The sequence below is a fragment of the Peromyscus maniculatus genome, chromosome 1 (assembly GCF_049852395.1).
Source record: "Peromyscus maniculatus bairdii isolate BWxNUB_F1_BW_parent chromosome 1, HU_Pman_BW_mat_3.1, whole genome shotgun sequence".
In the NCBI taxonomy this organism is placed as follows: domain Eukaryota; kingdom Metazoa; phylum Chordata; class Mammalia; order Rodentia; family Cricetidae; genus Peromyscus; species Peromyscus maniculatus.
The window spans coordinates 189,307,224-189,330,983 of record NC_134852.1 but is presented as its reverse complement, the minus strand read 5'-3'; the positions used below and the strand labels follow the sequence as shown (position 1 = coordinate 189,330,983).

General features: G+C 43.1%; 1 protein-coding gene across 16 annotated transcripts in view; it reads left to right on the top strand.

Annotated features, from left to right (window-relative positions):
* Cpeb3 (cytoplasmic polyadenylation element binding protein 3) overlaps positions 1-23,760 on the top strand; it is a 188,642-nt gene that overhangs the window by 142,820 nt on the left and 22,062 nt on the right. For all 16 annotated transcript variants that reach the window (XM_042262928.2, XM_076562899.1, XM_042262950.2 and 13 more), the window contains 2 exons: positions 950-1,068; positions 14,978-15,092. In XM_042262928.2, the coding sequence (XP_042118862.2) occupies positions 950-1,068; positions 14,978-15,092 (234 nt within the window). The remainder of the gene's footprint in view (positions 1-949; positions 1,069-14,977; positions 15,093-23,760) is intronic.

The following is a 23,760-nucleotide window of genomic DNA, read 5'->3' as shown; positions in this document are numbered from 1 at the left end:
GAGTTTACAAAGAAGGAATTAAAAAATCTTTAAAAATTTTAAACAGAAAAAAAATGACAGTTGGAGATTGTAATTCCTTGGGGAAACAGTAGCAGTGACATGTGAATACACATAAAAAGCAGCTTTGAGGAAGTATAATTCACATAGTATACAGTTCATCAATTTAATATGTGTTATTCAATAGTTTTCTGTATATTCACAGACTTGTACAACCATCAGTCACTAGGATCAATTTTAGAAAAAAATCTTGATCTCAAAAAGAAACTGTACTCCCCCTGCCGTCTAGTTACAGGTGGCCATTAATCTGTTTTTATTTTTTGGTTTTGTTTGTTTGTTTGTGGTCTTGATTTGCCTCTTCTGGCTCCTTTCACTTAGCACAGTATTTTCAGGACCCATCCCTGCTGTGCATGAGTGAAGGCTCTTGCTTGATGGATGCAAATGATGCTTATTTTCTGGCTATTTGTAGCTTGCATCATTCAGAGTCTACCTGTCTTCATTAGTGATGTCAAGACCTATTTTGTGGAAATTCTACAGAGGTGTTTGAACTTGCTTCCTTGAGTAGTTATGAGAGTTAAACAAAGCGCTGTTAGAACCATCACAGTAGCGTGTGGTTTAATTTGTGTGCGCCAGACTTAGTGCCTAGCACAAGGGGGTCTCCGTCCATTTGCCCCATTTGAATATCCAGGGTTTATTCAGAATTTATTAACAATGCAGCAAAAGGTTTCTTAATCTGTAGCCACAAGTCTGTAACTCCTTGTGTAGCTCAGGTTAGCACACATGGCAAGCCTCCTGCCTCAGCCTCCTGAGCACTGGGATTGCAGGAGTGAGCCCCCCCCCACCTGCTATAGATAGTATTTTCTATATATCTATATAGATATTTCTATATCTAAAGTATTGTTTTGAGGTTGAAGTACTGATTTCTTCCATCCTTTGTTTTGTTCTCCCCAAGGCTATGCCTTCCTGCTGTTCCAGGAAGAGAGCTCAGTGCAAGCTTTGATAGATGCCTGCCTAGAAGAGGATGGGAAACTGTACCTGTGTGTGTCCAGCCCCACCATCAAGGATAAACCGGTAAGTGATACGTAGCCAGCTTCTACTTTCCCAGAGCACATATGCAGTTGACTAGCTGTTCAGCCTCCTTATTATAGAATGCTTCATTTAGGAGCCTCTTACCTGGATTAACCTTGCTGTGTAGAGCTGGGACTGTTGGCTAGTGACGAGAAGTTAATTAAAAACTACTCACGGTTCATCTTACACTTTTGGGACCATAGGTAAACAAATGTGTCCTTGATACCCACTTACAGCTTGGTAAGCTAACTCCTGTTTGGAAACCCTAAATTGAGGTGAGCAATGCTCTTAGTGACTTTGACAGCTCTTTTCTGTCATTATTTCAGATCAAAGACAGGAGGAATTTATTTTTAAAATATCATAATTGGTAATGTTTATATGTCCCTGGTTGTATCCATGGCTACCTGATGGGTGGGCCAACAGGTCGCACTAAATGGACAGTTTCAGCAGGACAGAGAGCATGGCACAAATGGGTGAGATAGGCTTGCTCCTTAGAGTGGGAAATAGTAAAAACAGTGATGTGGAGTGGACAAGGGGCTGAAGCAATATCTAGGGCCTAGAACAACCACCGCAGACTTCCATCAGAGATACGGGGGTCACTTGGTTGATTAATTATACTCTTAGAACTGTGTCTGCAAAGAGTTGGCTTAGATGTAGAAATTCCAAGTTTGAGTCTTAACTTTATTATTTAATATTTAAATAATCTGCTTGGTTCTGAGTAAGTCATCCATCCTGTCCTTGGTGAATTGTGGTTTTCTCAACTAGAAAATGGGAAGAACAGTCATTCTAACCTGGGTTTTTGAGAGAAAAATGAATGTAGAAGCACTCAATAGAGAGTGGGTACTTGTGCAGATATAATTCATTGGTGCTATCAGTCCTGCATAGTGCTGTAACTCAGGACAGCACAGCTAGAGCTCAGCTCAGGCCACACTGCTGGGAAGACCGGGTTCCGACTTGGAGAAGAATGCCACTGAGACTTGGTCACCTATAAGGAGGGAATTAGTATAGAAGTAGAAGAGGAAATTATTTATTACAGAGTGGGGTTCTTGAGTCATGGCAGAAAGGTTAACACAAAAAAAAAAAGAAGTAAGGATTTTAGCCATTATGAAAGTATCACTGTAATTGTTAAGTTCTGGGACCACTGCCAAATTTTGATAACAATAATGACAGTGTTGGAATCTGTGGCTCTGTGGGCTGGGAAACAGTAGGTAAGGAAATGAGTGGGGAACCTTTGTTAACTTTGAGCTTTATTTAAAAGGTATGTGCATGGTGTGGGAGACATGGGGACTTACTGATGGAAGGAAGAGCATGTAATACACCATCAGAATAATAAATAAACCTGAAATTACTTATGTCCTTTAGAGTTGTGTAAGAGTAGAAAGTTTACAATTTGTCTTAACAGTCAGTCTGCAGAGATGCCCTGCGCCTTTCATTCAGTGAGAGTGAACTAGGAGGGGTTACGGTAGGACCGGCCATGCACTGTAGGAGAGGACTAGAAATACATTTTATATGTAAAAAGGCAAAGGGATAGAGGTTCGTGATGACGTGGCTATGTCCACAGCAGAGAACAAACTGTAGACTTGAGATGAGGAGATGAGATGGGCTCAGGACTCAGAAGTTCCACATCACTGGCTCTGTAGGGGAAGGAAGGAGATGGTGTCTGGTAGGGGGACCCTCACCGGGACAAGATGTCTCTTGAGAGGGGAGCAAACTGATGGTTGCACACATAGGTGAGTGCGGAGAACACCATTGCTTTTGAGTGGTTGCTTGCACTCTAAGCACTTGCATTGCTCTGGACTTTAGGGACTTTGAGAATAATTAGTGCAATCTTCCCTCCTGGAAATGTCTCTGGGAAACTGACTCTCATTGTGTCTTCACATTCCTACCTGATCGAAGTTTGCCTTTTCTGAGCTGGAAGAGTTGTTTCACTGCAGATTGATGAGTTTTGACGGTGATTATCAAAAACGTTTCATTGACCCAGACACACTCAGGGTTTCCAGCATTAATAGTTTGGATAAAACATAGGAAGAAAACCCCTCCCTGATGATACTCTAATTAGAATGAAGAACATTTCATGTTAGGTTCCAGGTCTTTTGTCTCGTTTTGCTGCCTCCTCCTTGGCATTAGCTTTCCCTCCGCTGTTCCCAGCTTCATTTTGTCCTGCCTCTCTACTGGCTCGTACACATCCCAGCTGATGCGGATGTCCCACAGAAAGTGACAGCTAGAGTCAACCTTCAGAGTCAGTAAGGACCTGGGAATAGGCAAGCACGGTCTCAGGAGCTCACTCCCCAGGCTTTCTCAGTGTGTCCTCTTTGTTCCATGTCTTGGGTTAGCTAGCATTTGTGCTCTACCCTCAGAACCCCAGTGCCCTGGCGGCGATGTTAGTTCTTTCTGACTGTTTGTATTTCCTCTTGGAAATATATCTGGTTCCAAAAGTTATCTTGAAGATTTTTTTACCCTTTGTCCTTATTTATTCCTTTTCCTCAGATCAAACCCCTCTTCCAGTTAAGTGGATCAAGTTATTCAGATTGTTTTCCCCGTGCAGAGGCCCGTAGTGAAGTCTGCTCTAAGCTATCTTGTCCAGGATCGTGCTTCTTTTTAACTCAAGTCAATCCCAAACTCATGGGTTTTAGGGCATATTAGATAGGTGGTTTTGTTTTTGTTCAGTGATTTCCTGATTCACATGGATTGTTCTGTGTATGGCTTTGGTCCTGAAAGGTGACAGGGAGAACTGTGTTTATTACCTGATTGTTTTGACTCTTTAGTCCCAAAGGAAGGAAGGAAAGATCGGCAAGAGCAGGAGCTTCGAGACCTATAGCTCCTTCCTTTTCTCCCTGCAGAGAGAGGAGCTCCACCATTCATCAGTCCTAGATGCCCCAGCAGATGATAGTTGTGTAAAGATGTGTCTCTGCCTAAGGTGCCTTCTGATTGGCTTAATAAAGAGTTAAAGAGCCAGTAGCTAGGCAGGAGAGAATAGGCAGGACTTCTGGGCAGAGAGAGAGAAAGAGAAAGAGACTGAGAGGGGGAATCTACGTGCATGATTTGTCAGCTGGACATGGAGAGGAAACAGGAGGTGAGAGATGGAAGAAAAATAGTGCCACATGGCAGAACATAGATTAATATGAATGGGATAATTTAAGTTATAAGAGCTAGTTGAGACAAGCTTAAGCTAAGGCCAAGCTTTCATAATAAGTCTCTGTGTCGTTCTGTCGGCCCAAAGACTACAGACAGTGATGTCTGTGCTTCCAGTGAAGTAGGTGGATGTTTAAACAGTGGTCCCTTCCAGGAAGGTGATAAAATGTAAATAAATAGACAGAACCTAAAGTTCAAACAGCAAACTATAGAGCAGGAGACCTGGATGAGCCCCACAAAGCTAGCTGGTAACCGGAGAGAAGGAAGGAGACGTTAAATGAGCATGGATCTGTCTGAGCACTGGGGTTGACCTAGAATAGATCTGTAGACCAGCCTGACCCCAAATTCAGAGATCTACCTGCCTCTGCCTCCCAAGTACTGGGACTAAAGACACGCACCACCACGTCCAACAATGATCCTTGCTTCTAGAACAGATTGGCCAGAGTTAATGGAACAGGAATCGCACAGAAAGGAATTTAAACTGTATTACCAAGCTGATGTGTGTTTTTGTAGGTTAGGTTTTGGACTTTTGCTCAGGTAACATGGCCATCCACTTAAAAACTGAAAAACAAAAACCAGTGAAAAAATGATAGAGGCCAGGAAACTGGAATTAGATGCTGCTTACTGCTTCAGTTCTTTTTTTAATTAAATTCTAACTGACTTATTTTATGTGTGCATGTCTATGTGTATGGGGCACATGTGGAAGTTGGAGAACAACTCTGTGGAGTTGGCTCTCTCCTTCTACCATGTCGGCCCTTCAGGGGAACTCAGGTCATCTGGCTGGGTGGTTAAGTGTTTTTACCTGCTAAACCATCTCACTGGCCCATTGTTTTAGTTCTTAACTCTGTCCAGTCTGTCATTCCAGTCTCTCTTGATCTACTTTATGTGCCTATCAGTGGAATTTCAGACACTTTTAGTCATTCTTCATTGGTTACAGACTCAGTCCAGATTTTTTTGCCTGAGAGTTAAGACCTTCCCAGTCTGGCTTCAATTTTCCCCTAACCTTACCTTTTTTTGCTTTTCTTCTGCCCTTTATATTTATTTATTTACTTTCATTTTTTTTCATGTGTATGTGTGGAGTGCATGTGTGTATATAGTATGTTTGAATATGTGTGTTTGCATACATAAGGAGACATAGATCAATGTTGAAAATCTTTCTTCATCACTCTCCAACTTATTCTTTGCAGCATGGTATCTCAGTCAAATCCAGCACTCAGTAACAAGGCTAGTCTTGCTAGCCAGCTTACTCAGGGTCCTCTGTCTCTACTTTCTGAGGCTGGAATTATGGGCAAGCTGACATGCCAACCCAGGTGCTATTGATCTGAATACCAGTTCTCTTGATTGTGTGGCAAGCACTTATAACTTAATCTCCCTCTCCCTGAAATATTTTTGCTTCTGTCTCAAGGTCAAATTCCTACACTTACTTCTTTATCAAATGCTATGTATTTCACGGACCTTTTTTTGATAATTTTACTCTCTATAACAAATTATACCTAGTGTAGCAGTTATCAAAACAAATGAAAAGCAAAACCTCCCAAAAAATTAAACTGAGAAAAATAAGACTGTTATAGGGTAACTGGATTGACTGCTTCATCTTTCTGCTCATGGCATATCTACTAAGACCATGTAATTCTCCACCTACTGCCTACTAAGCCCTAACTTTAATTTTGGCTTGGCTCAGTTAAATCTGGGTTTGTAGATCCATCTTAGAATCCATGGCTGTCATATTGTCTTGTCTCACCTAGGAATTCATTAACACTTTTTAACCTTGATTTCCTTAAATTCATAATCTTGATCATGATTTGGGCATGATTTGAATTCTTCCAAGAGTTTCTCCAAAGAAGGAATTCCTTGTCTGGTGTAAGAGAACAGCATCTCCAATTTTGCTCTGAACTTGCAAGTGGGTCCAGAGCTTCTTAAGCGTGAGCCTTTGGATGCTCTATGCCTTTTCCAGGGAGGTAAAGTGGCAGTTCTATGTAGCCAGGGTGCTACATAAAATCCAGTGAACAAGACAGCCAATTCCTTCCTTAAGGGATTGTATTTAGTGTTTACCTAAGTGTATTCTAAAGAACACGTGTCCAGCTGACAGCTGTCTTGGAAGTCTCAAGAACCAAAGACTCATAACAGCAATGGGTATCATTGATTGTGCACTTACCTTGTGCATTTTATACTAATTTTCTCCTTTAATTAAAAGTTGCATATCCCAAAAATATTCAAGAAACATTAATTTATCCAGGCTCTAAAAGCATCTTACATTATGTAAATTTGTATGGTAAGTACTTAACCCTATATTTTATATCCCTGCTTTGGAGATGACACTTGTGTAGATTCCTGTGAAATTAGTTATTATCTGAAGCACTCTCAGAGAATAGTTTTTCCTCTCAGGAAAAACTCAGTAACCTACATGGGTTTTATTTTTATGTGTATGTGTGCTATCTGTGAGTCGGTTTGTGCAGATAAGTGTAGCGCCCTGTTGAGGTCAGAAGAGGGCATCAGTAGTTAGCTGTCTGATGTGGGTGCTGGGAACTGAACTCAGGTCCTCTGCCAGAGTAGCAAATGCTCTTAACCACTGAGCCATTTCTCCAGACCCCCCACCTGAATGTTTAGGTGTGAATTCATCTCAAGAGTTTTAGTAATCAACATGCTATTAACAACAATTCTTTCTTAGTACCATGGAGCTGAAAGCACACATGTATGTAGACACTGGACCAAATTGTTTAGCTTGGGTATAAAATTGCTTCAGGCTATGAATCTGAAATTTAAAATAATAGCACCAAATAATAGTGCTAGTTCCATTGCTAAATCATTTTTGTGTGAGAGAGTGTTGTATGGTATTTTGTGTCCTGACAAAAAGTTTGCTTGGAGTCAGGGCAGAGCTAGCCACTAGCTGACCTAAATTAACTGTAGAGTTTTGGAGGACTGTAGGCAGAGGAGACAGGAAGTAGTAAGGCGGGCGGAGAGAGGGTCTCAGTCTTTTCGAGGGAGGAATGGGAGAGGTGGGAGGTGACTGGTGGCTGCTTCTCCAACTCTAAGCAAGCTTTATTTGTCAGAACACAATCAAAACATCACACAACATGGGAGAGATTTACTAACTGCTAGTTCTGTCGGGAATCAAGGAATAATCTGTTAGCCATTTCTTTTCTTGTTGTTGGTGGTGCTAGGGCATGCACAGAGGACCATGGTTATTCTAGGCAAATACTAGACTACTAAGCCCTCAGCCACTACTGGCCATTTCTAATGTATAGAGGATAGGCAGATTGGAGTTTGGAGAGAAGAAAGTGGTTGCTTACCAGCAGGGATACGTTCTCAGTCCATCAGGAAGCTGAGGCTCCAGCCAGTGGCCTAGAGGACAGGGAACCTCACATGCTCACGTCATAGTTAAAGTGAGTCAGGTAGCCTTGATTTCAGTCCTGACATGATTTTGCTTTCATGGTCTTTAGATTCTTGGTCCCCCAGATTTAGATAATTTGTATAGCATATGGTTGTAGTAAGGTTAAGTATGTCTTTAGAAAATGCCTAACACATATTTTCTCTTACTTTCTCTCAGTGGGTTTTAGTTTACAAAGAATCCACATGCTTTTAAAAAGTCACTTAGGGACTGGAGAGATGGTTCAGTGGTTAAGAGGATTGGCTGCTCTTCCAGAGGACCCAGGTTCAATTCCTAGCACCCACATGGCAACTCACAGCCACCTGTAACTCCAGTTCCAGGGGACCTGCCCTCTTCTGCCCTCTGCAGCCTCCTACATACATGTGATGCACATACATACACGTAAAGAAACACTCATGTACATGGAATAAATAAGCAAATTATTTTTTGTTTTTTTGGGTTTTTTTTTTTTTTTTTTTCAAGAAAGGATTTCTCCATGTAGTTTTGGTGCCTCTCCTGGATCTCACTCTGTAGACCAGGCTGGCCTCAAACTCACAGAGATCTGCCTGCCTCTGCCTCCCGAGTGCTGGGGTTAAAGACGTGTGCCACTGCCGCCGGTACAAATAGTTTTAAAAGGGTTTCTTAGCCCCCAAATGAATTCATGTTAAAATTCATAGCAAAGAGATGCATTTATGTGTGTGAAAGTGCTAGAAGTTTAAAGGTGAGTCTGATTACACGATTAACCTGTTACCTAGTGACATCAGAAATGGGCACAGAGTAAGGCCAAGCCCTACAGCACCCACTGGTAACCAACACAGTGGATTCCCGCCCCCGGAAGTTGAATGAGTAACATGTTCTGGGAGCTGTGGAGGGCATTACCACCATAAACTGGGTGTGGTGCTAGCTGCCTATAATCCCAGCACTTGGGACGCTGGACCAAGAAGACTCTCTCTCTCTCTTAAAGGGGGGCACAGGGAAGAGCACCATTACTCATCAAATCTTCACAGAGCATTCATTAGAACTGCACACTTTACTGGGCAGTTGGGACCCACACAGATGTATGAGCTCAACCTCAAAGGACCTAATGGAGGGAAATAGATGTGTGACTGGTACATGAACTAAGGAGCCACAGGTACCCTGAGAGAAGCAGCATAGGGAATATTTGAGGTTGGGGAGTCATAGATGGAGAAGAATGTGCTGATGATATGACTCAGTCAGGAAAGCCTTTCTTTACAGGAAAGTGTTCGCTTGTGTCTTCTGTGTAGCATTTAATTAATAATGGCTTTGCTAACTCCAGCATAGTGCAAGGGCATGCATTATGTAACCACTTTGTAGTGTGGTTTATTCATTCTCTATTTATTCACTAAGCACCCCTATGAAAGAGCACACAAAACACCATGCTTCATTAGTAGCTGAAGGTCCCTAAGAAGCTCTAAAGCACTGTGTGGAGTACGCTCTACAGATTAGTACAAGTCACAGTGCTTACCTTTTATACCCAGACTAAGCCTGGTAGGGCACCTGGAGCATCCTGGAAGCACCAGCGAGAATTTTCCAGTATTATTTTCAGCTACCTCTCCAGAAAGAATTCTGACTCTTTTGACGAGGTTCTCTGGGGCCTTCTCTTGTCTGAAGATGAGTTAGAGCAGTTATTTTCAACCTTCCTGATGCTGCAACCCTTGAATACAGTTCCTCATGTTGTGGTGACCCCCAAACATAAAATTATTTTGTTACTACTTCATAACTGTAAGTTTGCTACTGTTACCAATTGTGATGTATACATATGTGTTTTCTTATGGTCTTAGATGACCCCTGTGAAAGGGCCGTTTGATCCCTAAAGGTTTGAGACCCACCAGTTGAGAACTGCTGGGCTAGAGGGTTAGAGTTACAGCTTTTGAACTGTGGCCCAGAGCTGCATAGGATACACAACTCTTATCAAAGCCAAGGACTGGGGTGTCAGTGGCGCACACCTTTAATCCCAGCACTTGGGAGGCAGAGGCAGGCGGATCTCTGTGAGTTTAAGGCCAGCTTGGTCTACAGAGCGAACTCCAGGACAGCCAGGGCTACACAGAGAAACCCTGTCTCTAAACCGCCCCTCCCCCCAACAAAAAAAAAAGTCAATGACTAATCATCTATTGAATTGGGCTCTGTTCTTTCTTTTTTTTTTTTTTTTTGGTTTTTTGAGACAGGGTTTCTCTGCGTAGCTTTGCGCCTTTCCTGGAGCTCACTTGGTAGCCCAGGCTGGCCTCGAACTCACAGGGATCCGCCTGGCTCTGCCTCCCGAGTGCTGGGATTAAAGGCGTGCGCCACCACCGCCCGGCTAGGCTCTGTTCTTTCTTCTACTCCGGGGAGTTACTGGGGTTGTCTCCAGCCCTCGCCATCAGTAGAGATGAGCACGTGAGAATAATAGATGAGAACTCTTCCTGGAAATTGGCGGATCTGTTTATTAGTATCTATGAGATGAAAATTAGCTCACAATGAAATACGAGATATGTATGTGCTTTGAAAAGTTCAGTCCACAAATACTGCTTCTGTGGCTGTTAGCTTTGCTGTTTAATAATAAAACAAGCCCTTACATCATGAAAGAGGTGAAGATACAAACTCTGCTGGCACTTTCCGCCTCTGCTGGTACACGTTGGTGATTTGATGAGGGCTGTGGTGCTAAAAATGGCATTGCTGACAGCTGACACGGGTCAGAGTCCATCACTACAACCGGCCTGCTGCCGCTCTGTGTCGGGACCTGGGCTTAGCTGACTCACCCTGGCAGTGAAGATGAGTTGGGACACTACAACTTGCCGGGGAGAGCATTCCGGACGGTTCTGCACTATTGTTTTCCTGTTGGATGTAAAATGAAAGGATTGTAGGACTGGGGCAGAAAAATGCTCTTTTCTCCAAGAGTCTGAGTAGGAATTTGAAGGGTTTTCAGAAAGGAGATTAGAGCAGACAGTGTCTCAGCTCTGAGCAGAGCTTCATGGGAAAGAGAGACAACAGCCAGCTGGCAGGGGTAGGGAACACTGGCTCAGGTGCCTGCGCTGACACCAGACTGCAGTGTTTGTTGACTTGTAGAATTGCCTTGGAATAAGCAGATGGGAACAAGACACCTTGAAGTAGAATATTTGAGTTGGGGGCAGGGGGCATTTGTAACCTACAGTGGTAACCAGAAGGATGGAACATAGGGCAAGGTGTTCCAATAAGTGCCCCCAAAATTATTGATCTATGAATATAAAAATGCCGAGTCTAAATAGAGAATTTGAAAATTGTAAGAAGGCTAAATGATGTTTAAAGCAAAACAAAAAGCATATTTCCTTCCCCCCCCCCTTTCTCTCACTCACTCACTCACTCACTCACTCACTCACTCACTCACTCATAGGGTCCCTCTATGTAGCCTTGACTGTCCTGGAACTCTATGTAAACCACCAGGCTGGCCTTGAACTCACAGAGCTCTGCCTGCCTTTGCCTCCCAAGTGCAGTGCCAGTGCGCAAGACCATTGTGTTTTCTTTTATTCTGTGATTAAAGGCAGAACAAAAATGCACGCTTACATTTTACTTGGGAAGGTCTTGTTAATTTTCATTGAAATCTTTTTTTTTTTTTTTTTTCCGTTTTTCGAGACAGGGTTTCTCTGTGTAGCTTTGCGCCTTTCCTGGAACTCACTTGGTAGCCCAGGCTGGCCTCGAACTCACAGAGATCCACCTGGCTCTGCCTCCCGAGTGCTGGGATTAAAGGCGTGCGCCACCACCGCCCGGCTGAAATCTTTTTTAGCCAGTGACATTTATCATATGTTCTTCAATCCAAAGAAGTGATCCATTTACATTTCTTAATGTTCTTCTTAGTAGTTGACCTGATCTTATTTCTATTAATCACCTTTAGTTTTATGTGAATAAAATTTTAGTTTTTAATTTAGATTCATATTTAGTATTTTATTCTTTATTGATAGCAAAAATAACTGAAGTGATTTGTTAACATAGTTAATGAAGTTTAGTCCGAGGACTTTCAGTTCTTTGAACAGCTTCTCTAATACTTAAATGTATTAACTAACTTACTATATTAAATTTACTTTTAACTATTTAAAATTGATCTCTGTAGAAGTAACCTTTTCAAAGCAATAACAGGAAATAAGGAAAAGGCTCTGGCTCTCAGGTGTTTCTGCCACATTCTGGCCAGTTAGTCATTCATAATATTTTATGGTGTACTTTGCTGTAGGGCAGTTTTGTCCATATGTGAACATTAGTAGGTGTTATGTTTAAAAAATTGCATAGAAAAATTTTTGCTATGTTGTGTTTAACAATGTTGAGCAGATTTCTTGCCTGTAGACTTCCTTCGAGTTTTTAATTAAATACATCAATGAATGCCCTGAAACTCCGAGGAGAAGGTAATCTATAGTTTTCTCCAATAGCAGTTGCCCGACATAGCAACCCAAGTACTTACCTCCCATAGAGCACACATTGGGAGCCTTGGAAAGGGAAGTCAAGCTTCCACCAAGAATTATGGGTTTTATTAGTGGTGCATTCCTCGTGACTGCTTGAACACTGGTGTTCAAAGTTACCATGTGGCATAAATAAATGTTTATACCAGCAAGGTTTGTGTACAACATTACTGATTCAGAAGATAAAAATTTAGAAGACACATAATTCAGCCAAACGTGGATTTCAGGGTCCTCAGGAGAGCCTTCATAGAAATGCATAATTCAGAACTGAAGCTGAAGGAAAACAAGCTCGGCATTTCTCTCCGTGTTTATTGAAGCATTGCCACTTGCAGGGAGGCACGAGTCTGTGAAAATAGCTTGTGTTGCAGAGAGAGCGGCCATTGTGAGAGGGCAGTCTTAGTCCACTGTCACATTACTGTGCTAATGTGGAGAGTGTGCTGACGTTGGCCTATGCCAACGTTTCTTTAGTTCTGTGGAGGTGCCAGCTCTGTGCAGCTGTTTTACTGGCAGCAGCTGGGAAATAAAGGTTTCATGAATAGGGTTGATCAGCACTGTGTCCTGAGCCTTCTTCCTGTGTTTTTACCTAAGCTGTAATGCCAAGAATAGAGCAAATGAATGGGGTTGTGCGTGAATGATGAAGTGAGGGGTAGTGGGGGGCCAGGGGGGAGTAGGGGGAAAGAAGACCATCAATGATAAACGCTCTCAGGAAGGTTCCAGGCCTTCTGCAGCGTTTCTTTGAAGAGCTATAGCATACAGCAATTACAGAAGCTGTAATGTTTCCTGTAATTTTGATGAAATGAAACCAGATCTCTATGGAAACCATATGGGAATTATTTTCATTTTGAAACCAAGTGATGTGTTTCCAGTTGGATTCGGGGTGCACAATGATAAGCTCAGCTACGTCGGGGGGGGGGGGGTGAGGCTGGAGGATTATTTGAGTCCAGGAGTTCTTGAGACCAGCCTGAGCAATACATGGAGACTGCAACTGAAGCAGAAGGAAGTTTGGGGGGCTAGTGACCTTGACTTGACCAAAGTCAGTCAACAGCGTGGGTGTCCTTAGCTGCTGTGACAGCTGTGTTAGGGTACGAGAGGATTCTGTGCCAAAGAGGCGTCCCTTTTCATTAACTGGCCACACTAGAATCTTTATCCCTCCAATATCAGGAAATTATTGTGTTTATAATTAAAAATTAGTGATGCACCCTCATGGAGACATGAAACCACCTTTGTAGGAATGTTTAGGGATCAGTCATTTAGCCAAGCTGACCACATCTAACAGGAAAGAAGCTGTTTTGTCTCTGTGCAGTAAAGGTGGATCAGGTTCTGGGGTGTGAGGGGAACTGCTAACAGGTCCATGCTCTCAGAGTCTAAGGAAGAAATTGAAATTTTTGTGGTTTCTTGCTGAGTAGTGAGAGTACCCATGTAATAAAAGCTCCCCCCTCTCCAAAAGAAAACTAGGCTGGGGTAAACGTCATAGCAGTTTTAGGGACTGTGCAGGTTGTTTCTAAGGAGCAACGCCAGTTTTAGAAGAGCTGGCAGTGGACGAAAGCAGAGTTGGCAAGGTGGGAGTGCCCGGCACGCCGAGCCAAGCCACAGAGACCGGAAATGAATTCGATGGATACAAAATATGGAAATTCACCTGTTTTGTGTCCTGTCTTAATCTGGGAGGGGCAGAAGACAGGCATTTTTATTCCTTAAGGACAGACACCAGGTGCCATTCCCCAGCTGGTTCCCAGTGGCCACCAGCTTGCCAGACCGGTTGCTTTGGATTCCGTGTCGCTCCTGCCTTTCCGGGTGGGAACGGTGGCCTTGTCTTGCGTTGTCTGTTTGTTTTAAGCTAGTCCCTGCCATCCTGTTATGATTAAAAAGAATTCGAGGGTAAACCGATAAGATACTTAATTTCTTAGTGCATGATGAAATAGTACAAACTATGGGCAGAAAATTAAGAATCCTAATAAAAAGAAAAACGTGAGCAGGCAGCGAGGTGGCTCAGTAGTAGGTAAAGATGTTTGCTGCCTGATAACGCAAAATGTAAGCCTGATGGTCTAAATGGGGTCCTCGGGGGAGAGCTGACTGCAGAAACTGTCCTCTGACCCCTACTCATTTGGCAAACATGCCTCTGCATGTATCCACACACGTCACACACACGTCACACACAAACATGCACACTCTCATAAGAACAATTTTAGGAGGTTCAGAGAAGGAAGTGAGCCATAAAGGTTTCTTTGTATATTTTTTAAGTTGTATGGGCTGGTGAGATGGCACAGCAGTTAGAGGCGCTTGCTGCCACACCTGCTGACCTCAGCTGAAGGCCCAGAACTGGCCCCGCAAAGGAAAGGAGCCAACTTATGCAGCAAGCATGGCTCTCCTCCCCTGCCTGCCCCGTCTCTGCCTCTGTCTTTGTCTGTGTGTCTGTCTTTCTCTCATGCATGCCTGCACACGCACACAAAATTTGCCTTTGTTTAATCAACCTTGTGTAGGAAAATCAGTTTAATTAGACACTGCTTTCTAAGTGTCAGTATTCGATACCTCTGTGATTGTTTGCTAACTTGAGTGTTACTCTGTGTTAAGTCATATTGTTTATGAACGGTAAATATTTTAACTTGGGGCAGTGATGAGAATTAAAAATCCAGGCAAATAGGTAATTCTTAGAAAATCTTCCTAATGTTTCTGTTCCCTTTAGATGGATTCACTACAGAAAACAAGTGGTGTACTGTGACAGACTCCCAACAGTCTGTGATGTGTTCAAATGAACTGGGTTCAAACCCCAGAATCTGTCGGAGACGGCCTTTAACTTACAACAGGTGGTTTCTGTTGAGTGGCCTCCCCAAGACTGAGAGGCACTTACTGCAGATCGGATTTAGTAATTAACTTGATTGGGTTTGGGACTTGGATGTTGTAAAATGCACAAACATTGGGTTTGTCTTGAGTCATCTTATTCTCATTTGGGGTTGATGGAAATGAAGTAAGGACCAAGTAAACAACTTTTTTTCAGGTGCAAATTCGACCGTGGAACCTAAGTGACAGTGACTTTGTAATGGATGGTTCTCAGCCTTTGGACCCCAGAAAAACTATCTTTGTTGGGGGAGTTCCACGACCCCTTCGAGCTGGTGAGTGGAAACAGTGTCACCACAAAAAAAGCGGTGACAACAAAATCCCCAATGCCTTATCTCTGTCTGGGTTTCCAGTCGGCCTCCAAAAGAAGTCTGCCATGTTGTTTTCACTGAGCTGACTTTTTTATGGTTAAGAATTTCCCCCAGAATGCTGTATATTCTTTTGGTGCGAGAGTCAATTTGATTAAACCAATTTTGTGGAAAGGATGAGCTCTATTTAGTTCTTTCCTATTTACCCACACATTTAAAATAATATGTGGCAGTGTGCGTGCTCATACGAGTTAGTGATGCAGAGTTAGCCCATCAGAAGTCTGCCCAGTGCATCTGGGTGCTCAGCCAGTGAGAAACTGAACCACTGCTGGGAGCTGTACCTGGGAATCAAACTGGACCCCTGGCCTCCCCCAGCAAGGCAGGATTTGATTAGTTCTTACGATTTCCAGAAATGAATTACATGTCGAGGCACTTTTTAAAATTATGACTTTATAAAAGCCCCCTGTTCTGTGGTGGATTTTTGGTGTAGTACTGGGGCTTGAACCCAGGATCTCACACACTCTAGACAAGTACTCATATCCTCAGCCTGCCTTCTACTTTTATTTTGAGACAGTCTCACAAAGTTGCGAGGCTGGCCTGGGACCCACTGTCTAGACCAGGCAGGTCTTAGAATCCCCCTGCCTCAACCTGTCAGGTAGCTGAGAGTGCAGGCCTGTACCACCTGGCCTACCTCTGTTTTTGCTGTTGTTTTTGCTGTTGTTTTAATTTGTTTCCAAGGATGAAACTACCATGCTGCCGAGGGTAAGCCAAATCATTATGAACTAGAGACTTGAAGTCGTGTTGAACTGATGCCTCAACATTAAACCCGAGACAAGCCAGGAGCAGTGACACTCGCCTGTAAGCTGAGCACTCTGGAGGCTGACACATGATGATTTCAAGTCTGAGTCTTACCTGAGCTACTATTTACTGAGTGAATACAAGGCCAGCCTCGGCTACACAGGAAAATTCTGAAGGCGCCTCAACATGAATTGAATTTTAAATTCCAGTTTACACACACACACACACACACACACACACACACACACACACACACACTCACACACTTTAGAACTCTATAAAGATATACTCATAAGTTTGATGGCTCACACTTGTAACTCTAGCACTGACAGGTTGAGGTAGGAGGGTCTTGAGGTTTGGACCAACTTACATAGTGAACCCCTGTCTCAAAAAACGAATGGAGTATAATCATAATTCTATTTTGAAGAACTTTAAAAATATTGTGATTTTGGTAATTTTATGCTGTGTCTAGAAGTCAGAGATCTCTGGGTCCTCCTTACCTTCTAATGAAAAACCATGCCAAAAGAAATCACTTGATAAAATCAAGGAAGGGCCAACTCATTGGGAACAGATGGAAACTAGAACAGCTGTAGCATTTTGCTTTGAAATGATATGTGTGTTTAGGAACAGGCAGTGTGAGTGGGGTGCTGTAGAACACACATGACACTTCAATGTGCAAGGCTGGAGAAGAAGAAACTCATTGAGAGTTTCCACTGCGCACGGATTTTACAGTTGGATAGTCACTGGTATACCTTGCAACTAAGTACATAATGCAATGGAAGTTGTTTTTATGTTTGGCCCCCTCCACTCTTCCTATATGGGAACCTTTAAAAGTCCTGAAGGTGGGCATGGTAGCACACACCTGTAAACCCATGCAGAGAAAGGTGGATCTCTTGAGTTCCAGGTCAGGCAGAACTACACAGTAAGACCCTGTCTCAACAACAACAACAAAAAGTCCCCACAATCATACAATAATAAAACTGATTTTTAAATTGCCAGGTCTTCTTTTAAGTCACAGGAACTGTAGTTAATAAGCTACATTGTACCCAATGTTCAGCTTCAGGAAGATGTTGCAAGTTCTAGAATCAGACAAAAATGATACTAGGTTATAAAGCTGGGCATGGGCAAGTGACTATAATCCCTGTACATGGAAGAAGGATGCAGGTGATCAAGAGTTCAGTGTTATCCTTAGCTGCATAGTGAGTTCAAGGCAAGCCTGCATTACATAAGATCTTGTCTCAAAAAAGTGAAAGTAAGTGTTTTAAAAAAGAGTTATATTCAGTTATCTAATCAGAAATAGGATGTGTGTTCTTTACTTAAAGAATATACCTAATACGTCTTGGATTTCGTTTTTAAGTTTTTTAAGCTGTTTTTGTCTTAAAATTGGTTTGTCTTGGCAGTAGAGACCTAGTCAGGTAGCTTACAGGAAGTGTTACTTCCAGCCTACTTGCCAGGATTTCTAGAATGCAGCTGATGCTAGGTGGTTAGGAAGCCCACTATTAAACAAATAAGCAAGGGAAGGCTGAGGCAAGTGGATCTCTGTGAGTTCGAGGCCAGCCTGGTCTACAAAGTGAGTTCCAGGACAGGCTCCAAAGCTACACAGAGAAACCCTGTCTGGAAAAAAAACAACAACAACAAATAAGCAGGGCCGTGCCATACTGAACTGAGTGACTATCCCATTATCATGTTAAACAGATCATTTTATATGGAAAACCAAAGCTTTCAGAACAGAGCACAAGAAATGTATTGATAGTTGAAGACTAAATTACATTCTTTAACATGATTCTGAAATTTGGCCTTGAAATATTATAGAACATTTTTTAAAAAGATTTTTTAATTTATGTATGCCTGCAAGAGTTCATGTGCATCACATGCATACCAATGCCTGTGGAGGCCAGAGGGCTTTGGATACCCGGAGCTGGAGTTCCAGGTGGTTATGAGCCAGCCATATGCTGTGGGTGCTGGGAAGCAACCCTGGATCCTCGGCAAACGCAGTAAGCGTCTTAACCGCTGAGCCAGCTCCAGTCTCAGGGCAGGGCCTTCCTTGGTCCTCACGCAGTAGATAAGGCTTTGAATACTGGGTTACATTTTCTTTCCCTTTATCCTTGGCCAGAAACTGTCACTTAGCACACCAGGGTGATTGGAAGGCTGGCATCTTACCATCTGTGCTGTTCATGTAGATCTTTGGAGGGTTTATGTTTGTTTGACTTTCAACATCGTGAAGTAGGAGGGACTATTATCACTAATATTTATTCTAAATGTAGCTCCTATCCATCTGAGTAGAAATGCCTCTAAAGGGGCTGGAGAGATGGCTCAGAGGTTAAGAGCACTGGCTGCTCTTCCAGAGGCCCTGAGTTCAATTCCCAGCCACCACATGGTGGCTCACAACCATCTGTAATGAGATCTGGCGCCCTCTTCTGGCCTGCATGCATACATACTGTATACATAATAAATAAATAAATCTGAAAGAAAGAAAGAAAGAAAGAAAGAAAGAAAGAAAGAAAGAAAGAAAGAAAGAAAGAAAGAAAGAAAGAAAGAAAGAAAGAAAGAAAGAAGGAAAGAAGGAAAGAGAAGAAAGAAATGCCTTAAAAGAAGCAAGTGTTGCCCTAACTGGGCTTGTGGTGTTTATTGAATTGAACATTCTTACTCTTTTGACAAAAGTGTTGTTTTGGTTTTTTGAGACAGGGTCTTACTGTGGAGCCCAAACTGTCATCAAACTCATACTCCTCCTGCCAGACATAAACCATACCCAGGCCAGACCTTCATTTTTAGAATTCAGGTTGGTAGGGGAAATCACAGGCCTAGAGAAATTAACCTGAGAGTGAGGAAACCCAATGAAAAGTATATCTGGATGACTTTTCTCATCTCTCAGTTGTGGGTCCAAGTGGATAATGCACATTGCTGTCATATCTCGCTCCTTTCCCATCACTCCTGTGAGTAACAGGAACAGACTAAAGATGGTTGTCCCAAACCTAGTGTTTCCAAGATCTGGATGTCTCCCTCCATTCACCCCATTTCCTTTGGGGCGGGGGAGATGTAAGTAGACTCACCCTGCCCCCATGTGGCTAAAGTTTGCACATGCTTTAGAGAGTCCACGAAAGAACTAGGCTGTTTGCTTTTCTGTGGGTTATAGAGACAACTGCATGCTGACCTTTGGCCAAGTGATAGTGAGCAACCTATTTTCCTAAACACTCATACAGAAAAAGCCCTATGGCGTATCCCTGCGGCATTAGGACCTCTTCCCTCTGCCAGTCAGTCCATCAGTGTCAGATGGGAGCGATGAGGAGACCAAGTAGAGACTGGAGTGTCTGGTTTCCCGGTGCGCTCTACTTCATTTGCATGAGTGTCTCTCCCTCCATCTTTTTGGTTTGGGTGTCTGATTTAAAGGACCGCCGAAGTGACTAATTTTGGGAATCTCTTCTTCGCAAATGAATAGGCTTTCAACCCATGCTCTTCATTTGATGACTTCCTTCTGGCGTTTGATCAGACCAGGCCTTGCAGAGCAGTTTCATCTTCTAGACTGTGGTCCTGAGTTCCTAGAGCCTGCCATTGCTTCTCATTGTTGAGTCTTCATCTTTCCTAACCATTGCTCTGCTGAATCTTTCCTTCCTTTTCCCCCCTATTAATCCTGAAGTTTCATTCTCTGCCTGCTCCCCAGCTCTGTTGCTCTTGATGGCTTTTATGTCAAGGTAAAGATTTATTATGGTGTGAGAAATTTAATCCATGGTGCTATGCATGCCAGGCACGTTCTTTACTCCTGGGCTTCAGTTCCAGCCCTGGGAGGTAGACTTCTGAATGACATATGCCACACGGAGAGAATGCATATCTCAGTATTTCTCAGGATCATTTTTTTCAGACATTTTGTACAAACGTTCTGGTAGTTCTCATGAACTGGAGAGCACACCCTGATTTGTAATTAGGACATGGTCTTGTAACCATATCCCTTTTAGTCTGTGAAGTGGTAGACGGCCAAACTTTCTGTATGTCAAGTTTCTGAATAGTAGACACTTTCTCATGCAGTCCCAAGTTCAGTATGAAGTGACCCAAATAAACTCCAGGTTTGGCAGGCTTGTAGGGATAAGGACTTTCTAACGTTTAGTATGTGTTCCACCTCCTCCTCCCAAACAAACCTTTGCCCATAGATGCTGTCAAGCATTGCCTTAACCGTGACATACTGAGCCAGCACAAAGCCAGAGTTAGACTGGGGTGAATTAATGTTTACAAAGCAGAAACCAAGCCAGCTGAATTTAAAGCAAAGATTTACGAGCAGGGAGGGGAAAAAAAAAAAAAAAAAAAAACCTAGCTAAACAGTCAAGTGCCACTGTGTCCTCAGCAGTGTGCTAGGAAGCTGTTCATTCCTGGTTGGTATTTGTGATACCCTCATGAGGTTGTGAGCAGTAGACTTTGTGTTGTAGAAATTAAGAGGCAGAGTTCCAATAGAAGGGTGGTAAGTGAGAACAGCAACAAGCCCTCCGCCTCTGTGCTTCAGCTTTAGCTCCTTGTACTGATGGAAGCTCCTTTATCCCATGGAGATCTGGTATATTGTCTCAGTAAAAGAGCAGCTTGGTAGCAGTTTGAGTTAATGAACTTAAGTAATGCTCCCTTCCGACTTAGTGCTTCATGCCAGCCATTTAGAAATGTTCTCAGCCTCACCTGACACAGAATGGAAATGTGTGAGCATGCCTCCTCTTGCACCCTATGAACCAGCTTAACAATTGTGGGAAACCTAGGAAGTTCATCTTTCTTTGTCATCCTGAGGTGCTTCATGCCTTGCCTGTCTGTTTTTTTGTTTATTTCCAGAGAGAAGAAATGGGACTTCTAGATCACAGTTTAGAATCTGTAAAGATGAGTGTGGTGATATTTCTCTTGGGAATCCTCATTCATCTGCCACCCTACTTGGCTCTCAGTGTCCCAGACTTAGGCATTGCCTTCAGGCTAGCTTTAAAAAGCAATTAAACGAGGTACAGGACCTGAGGAAGAATAGATTGGGGAAATCATCAAGATTTTCTCTTTATCTCTGAAGAATCAGAAGCAGGTCCCAGGAACCATAATTGGGGTTCAGATTGGACTTCAGAATCAGAATCAGGTCCCAGGAACCATAATTGGGGTTCAGATTGGACTTCAGAAGTGTGGTCACCGTACGAGATGGAATTCACGAGAATGCTGTGTGCTCACACAGCTGCATGTTCCTGCCTCCCTCTCTGCTGGGTGGTACAGTGAAGCTCAGCACAGGAGCCAGCATGGGAACAGGACTCACAGGAGCCTTGCTGCTACTAGGGAAGCTGACCATGAAGTGACTTAGAAGTGCAGATCACATGGTCTAAAATGCAGTATGCCCTAGCACATACCTCTGAATCCTGCCAGCACCCCCGAGAACACTGGGAGTGGTCGGAAGAGATCTGGAGGCACTTCCCTGTAGATTCTTCACAGTTGCCTGTGGACTCCATATTCCTCCATCTGTGTGCCCGGTTCTCAAACCCTCATCCTCCTTGACTTAAGTTTCTTAATATGCTCCAGGGAGTTACCCTTCCATTCTCTCCACAGAAAGAGGTTTAGACTGAGGATTCACTGGCTTACTCAATAGGACATATGCTTGATTAAGGACTCAGATTTCACAGCAAGGTTATAGACTCATCTCTGCAGATAGATGAATCCATGAAGATTTAATTGTCTAGACAATTACTGATTGTCTTGATTTTCTCTCTCTCCTTTCTAGAAAGTCAAAATGATAGCCTTCCCCACTTCTTCATACTTTCCTCCCCTCAGAAGAAGGGACTTATACAGGGCTTCCCTGTATTCACTAATGATACTCATTCTAGAGACTTCTAAACCTAGTCTCTAAAAGTAGCTGTATGTTACAACATTTACATCCTCTATTTAAGAAATTGAAAAACTTGGGGCTTGAGAGATGGTTCAGCAGTTAAGAACACTTGCTACTTATGAGGTCCAGAGTTCAAATCCCAGCACCCACATTGGGTGGTTCACAGATGCTTATTAACTTCAGTTCCAAGGGTTCTAACACCTTCTTCCAGCCTCTGCAGACACCTGAACACACACAAATAAAAAAGTAAATACTAAAAATTGGGGAAATCTCAGATTAGAAATTTGTAAGAGATTTTTCTCTGCTTCTATTAGTCACTCATCCAGTACTGGATGGATGAAGTTTGTTTTTACTGCTGTCTTTATAGCATTAAAATTATTGAAAAAGGATTACTTATGAAAGGTGACTACTTTTCTCAATATTGGAAACCCTGGTTGGTATTTAAGGGACATCACTCTGGTGTTTTCACATAGTATGAGTTCAGGAAGTACACCACAGGAAGACTTGGGGTTGAGTAAACGGTCAGCTACAAACAGTTGTTCGATTGCTCTCTATTTTGTCTCCAAAGGTGATTATAGCATAGACTTAACATCTAGATTTGGGAGGCTCAGGTGTGGCTCAGTTGGCAAAACGCTTGCCTAGCAAGCACAAGGACCCGAGTCCAGTGTCAGTACCACCAACGCCAGGTGCGGGGGCGCAGGCCTGTGACCCCAGGACCTAAGAGGTGGAAGCAGGACAAGGAATTCAAGGTCATCCCTAGCTACCCAGAGTTTGAAGCCAGCCTGAGCTACGTGAGACAAAGAATTTTAACCCTCTCCTCACCACAAAAACAACCCTATGGATTACAGAGATGGAGCATTTGTCAGTTTCCTTGAAAGCAAACACTGTTCCCTTAGCCACTTTAGTTTCTCCTACCCTTTCAACAAACTGCCTTTCACTTGAGCAAAACATGGTTGCTCAATTACGTGGAGACTTTTTGATCACCAAGAAAATACCACAGGACTGGGGAGACCGCTCAACCCATAAGGAAGATTTTACCCCAGAACCCCATAGGTAAAGCCTAGGCGCAGTAGAGGACGCTAACAACCTCAGTGCTGAGGAGGCAGAGGCAGGAGGTGCCTCTGGGGCTCATGAGCCGGCCAGCCTAGCCTAACAGGCAAGCTGCAGGGCCCAGCAAGAGACCCTGCATCAAAACAAAGCTCTTGAAGAATAACACCCCAGGTTGACCTCTGGTCTTACACACACATGAACATGCACGTGCTCTCCCTATACTCATGAATGTGCACATGTGTACATACATGCAAAAATGACTAGATAGCTCATGAATGGAATTTTTTTTGTTTTTTATTTTTTATTTTTTTTTTATTTTTCAAGACAGAGTTTCCCTGTGAGGCTTTGCACCTTTCCTGGAACTCACTCTGTAGACCAGGCTGGCCTTGAACTCACAGATATCCGCCTGCCTCTGCCTCCCGAGTGCTGGGATTAAAGGCATGCGCCACCACCACCTGGCTCTGGAAATTATATGATTTTTATAAAAGTATAATAGGGTGAGAGTTTCTGCTTCTTACCAGAAATAGTTAACTGCCAGTAATGTCAGCCATGATCTAGTCTTTGGCACATGAAGATGCTTTTTCAGCAAGAGAATCACAAAGTAATGGAATGTTTATGCTTATGGGAAGAGCCCTCTGGAGTCAGGGGATCCCCAAAACTCCTCTGGAGACTGCTGTGGTCTCAAAAAGAAAGGAAAACAAAAGAAAGAAAAGCATGTGCTAACCCTCTCGGTCCTCTTTGGCCAGAGCTCCCAGCTTACACCCACTGCTTCCTTTGTAGTTCCTTCTGGAGTCCTCATTATGGACGACAATGTCATTTGATTCCTTGCCAACGTTCCTTTCCTGGCCATTCACCAGGCCTAGGGAGCGTTTTCTTTCTTTTCCATTGGAGAGCAAACCTGGTCTTTGGAAAATTAGTGTCTAGTTTCCTGGGCCTTGAGATTACTTATCTCACTAAGAGAAATTC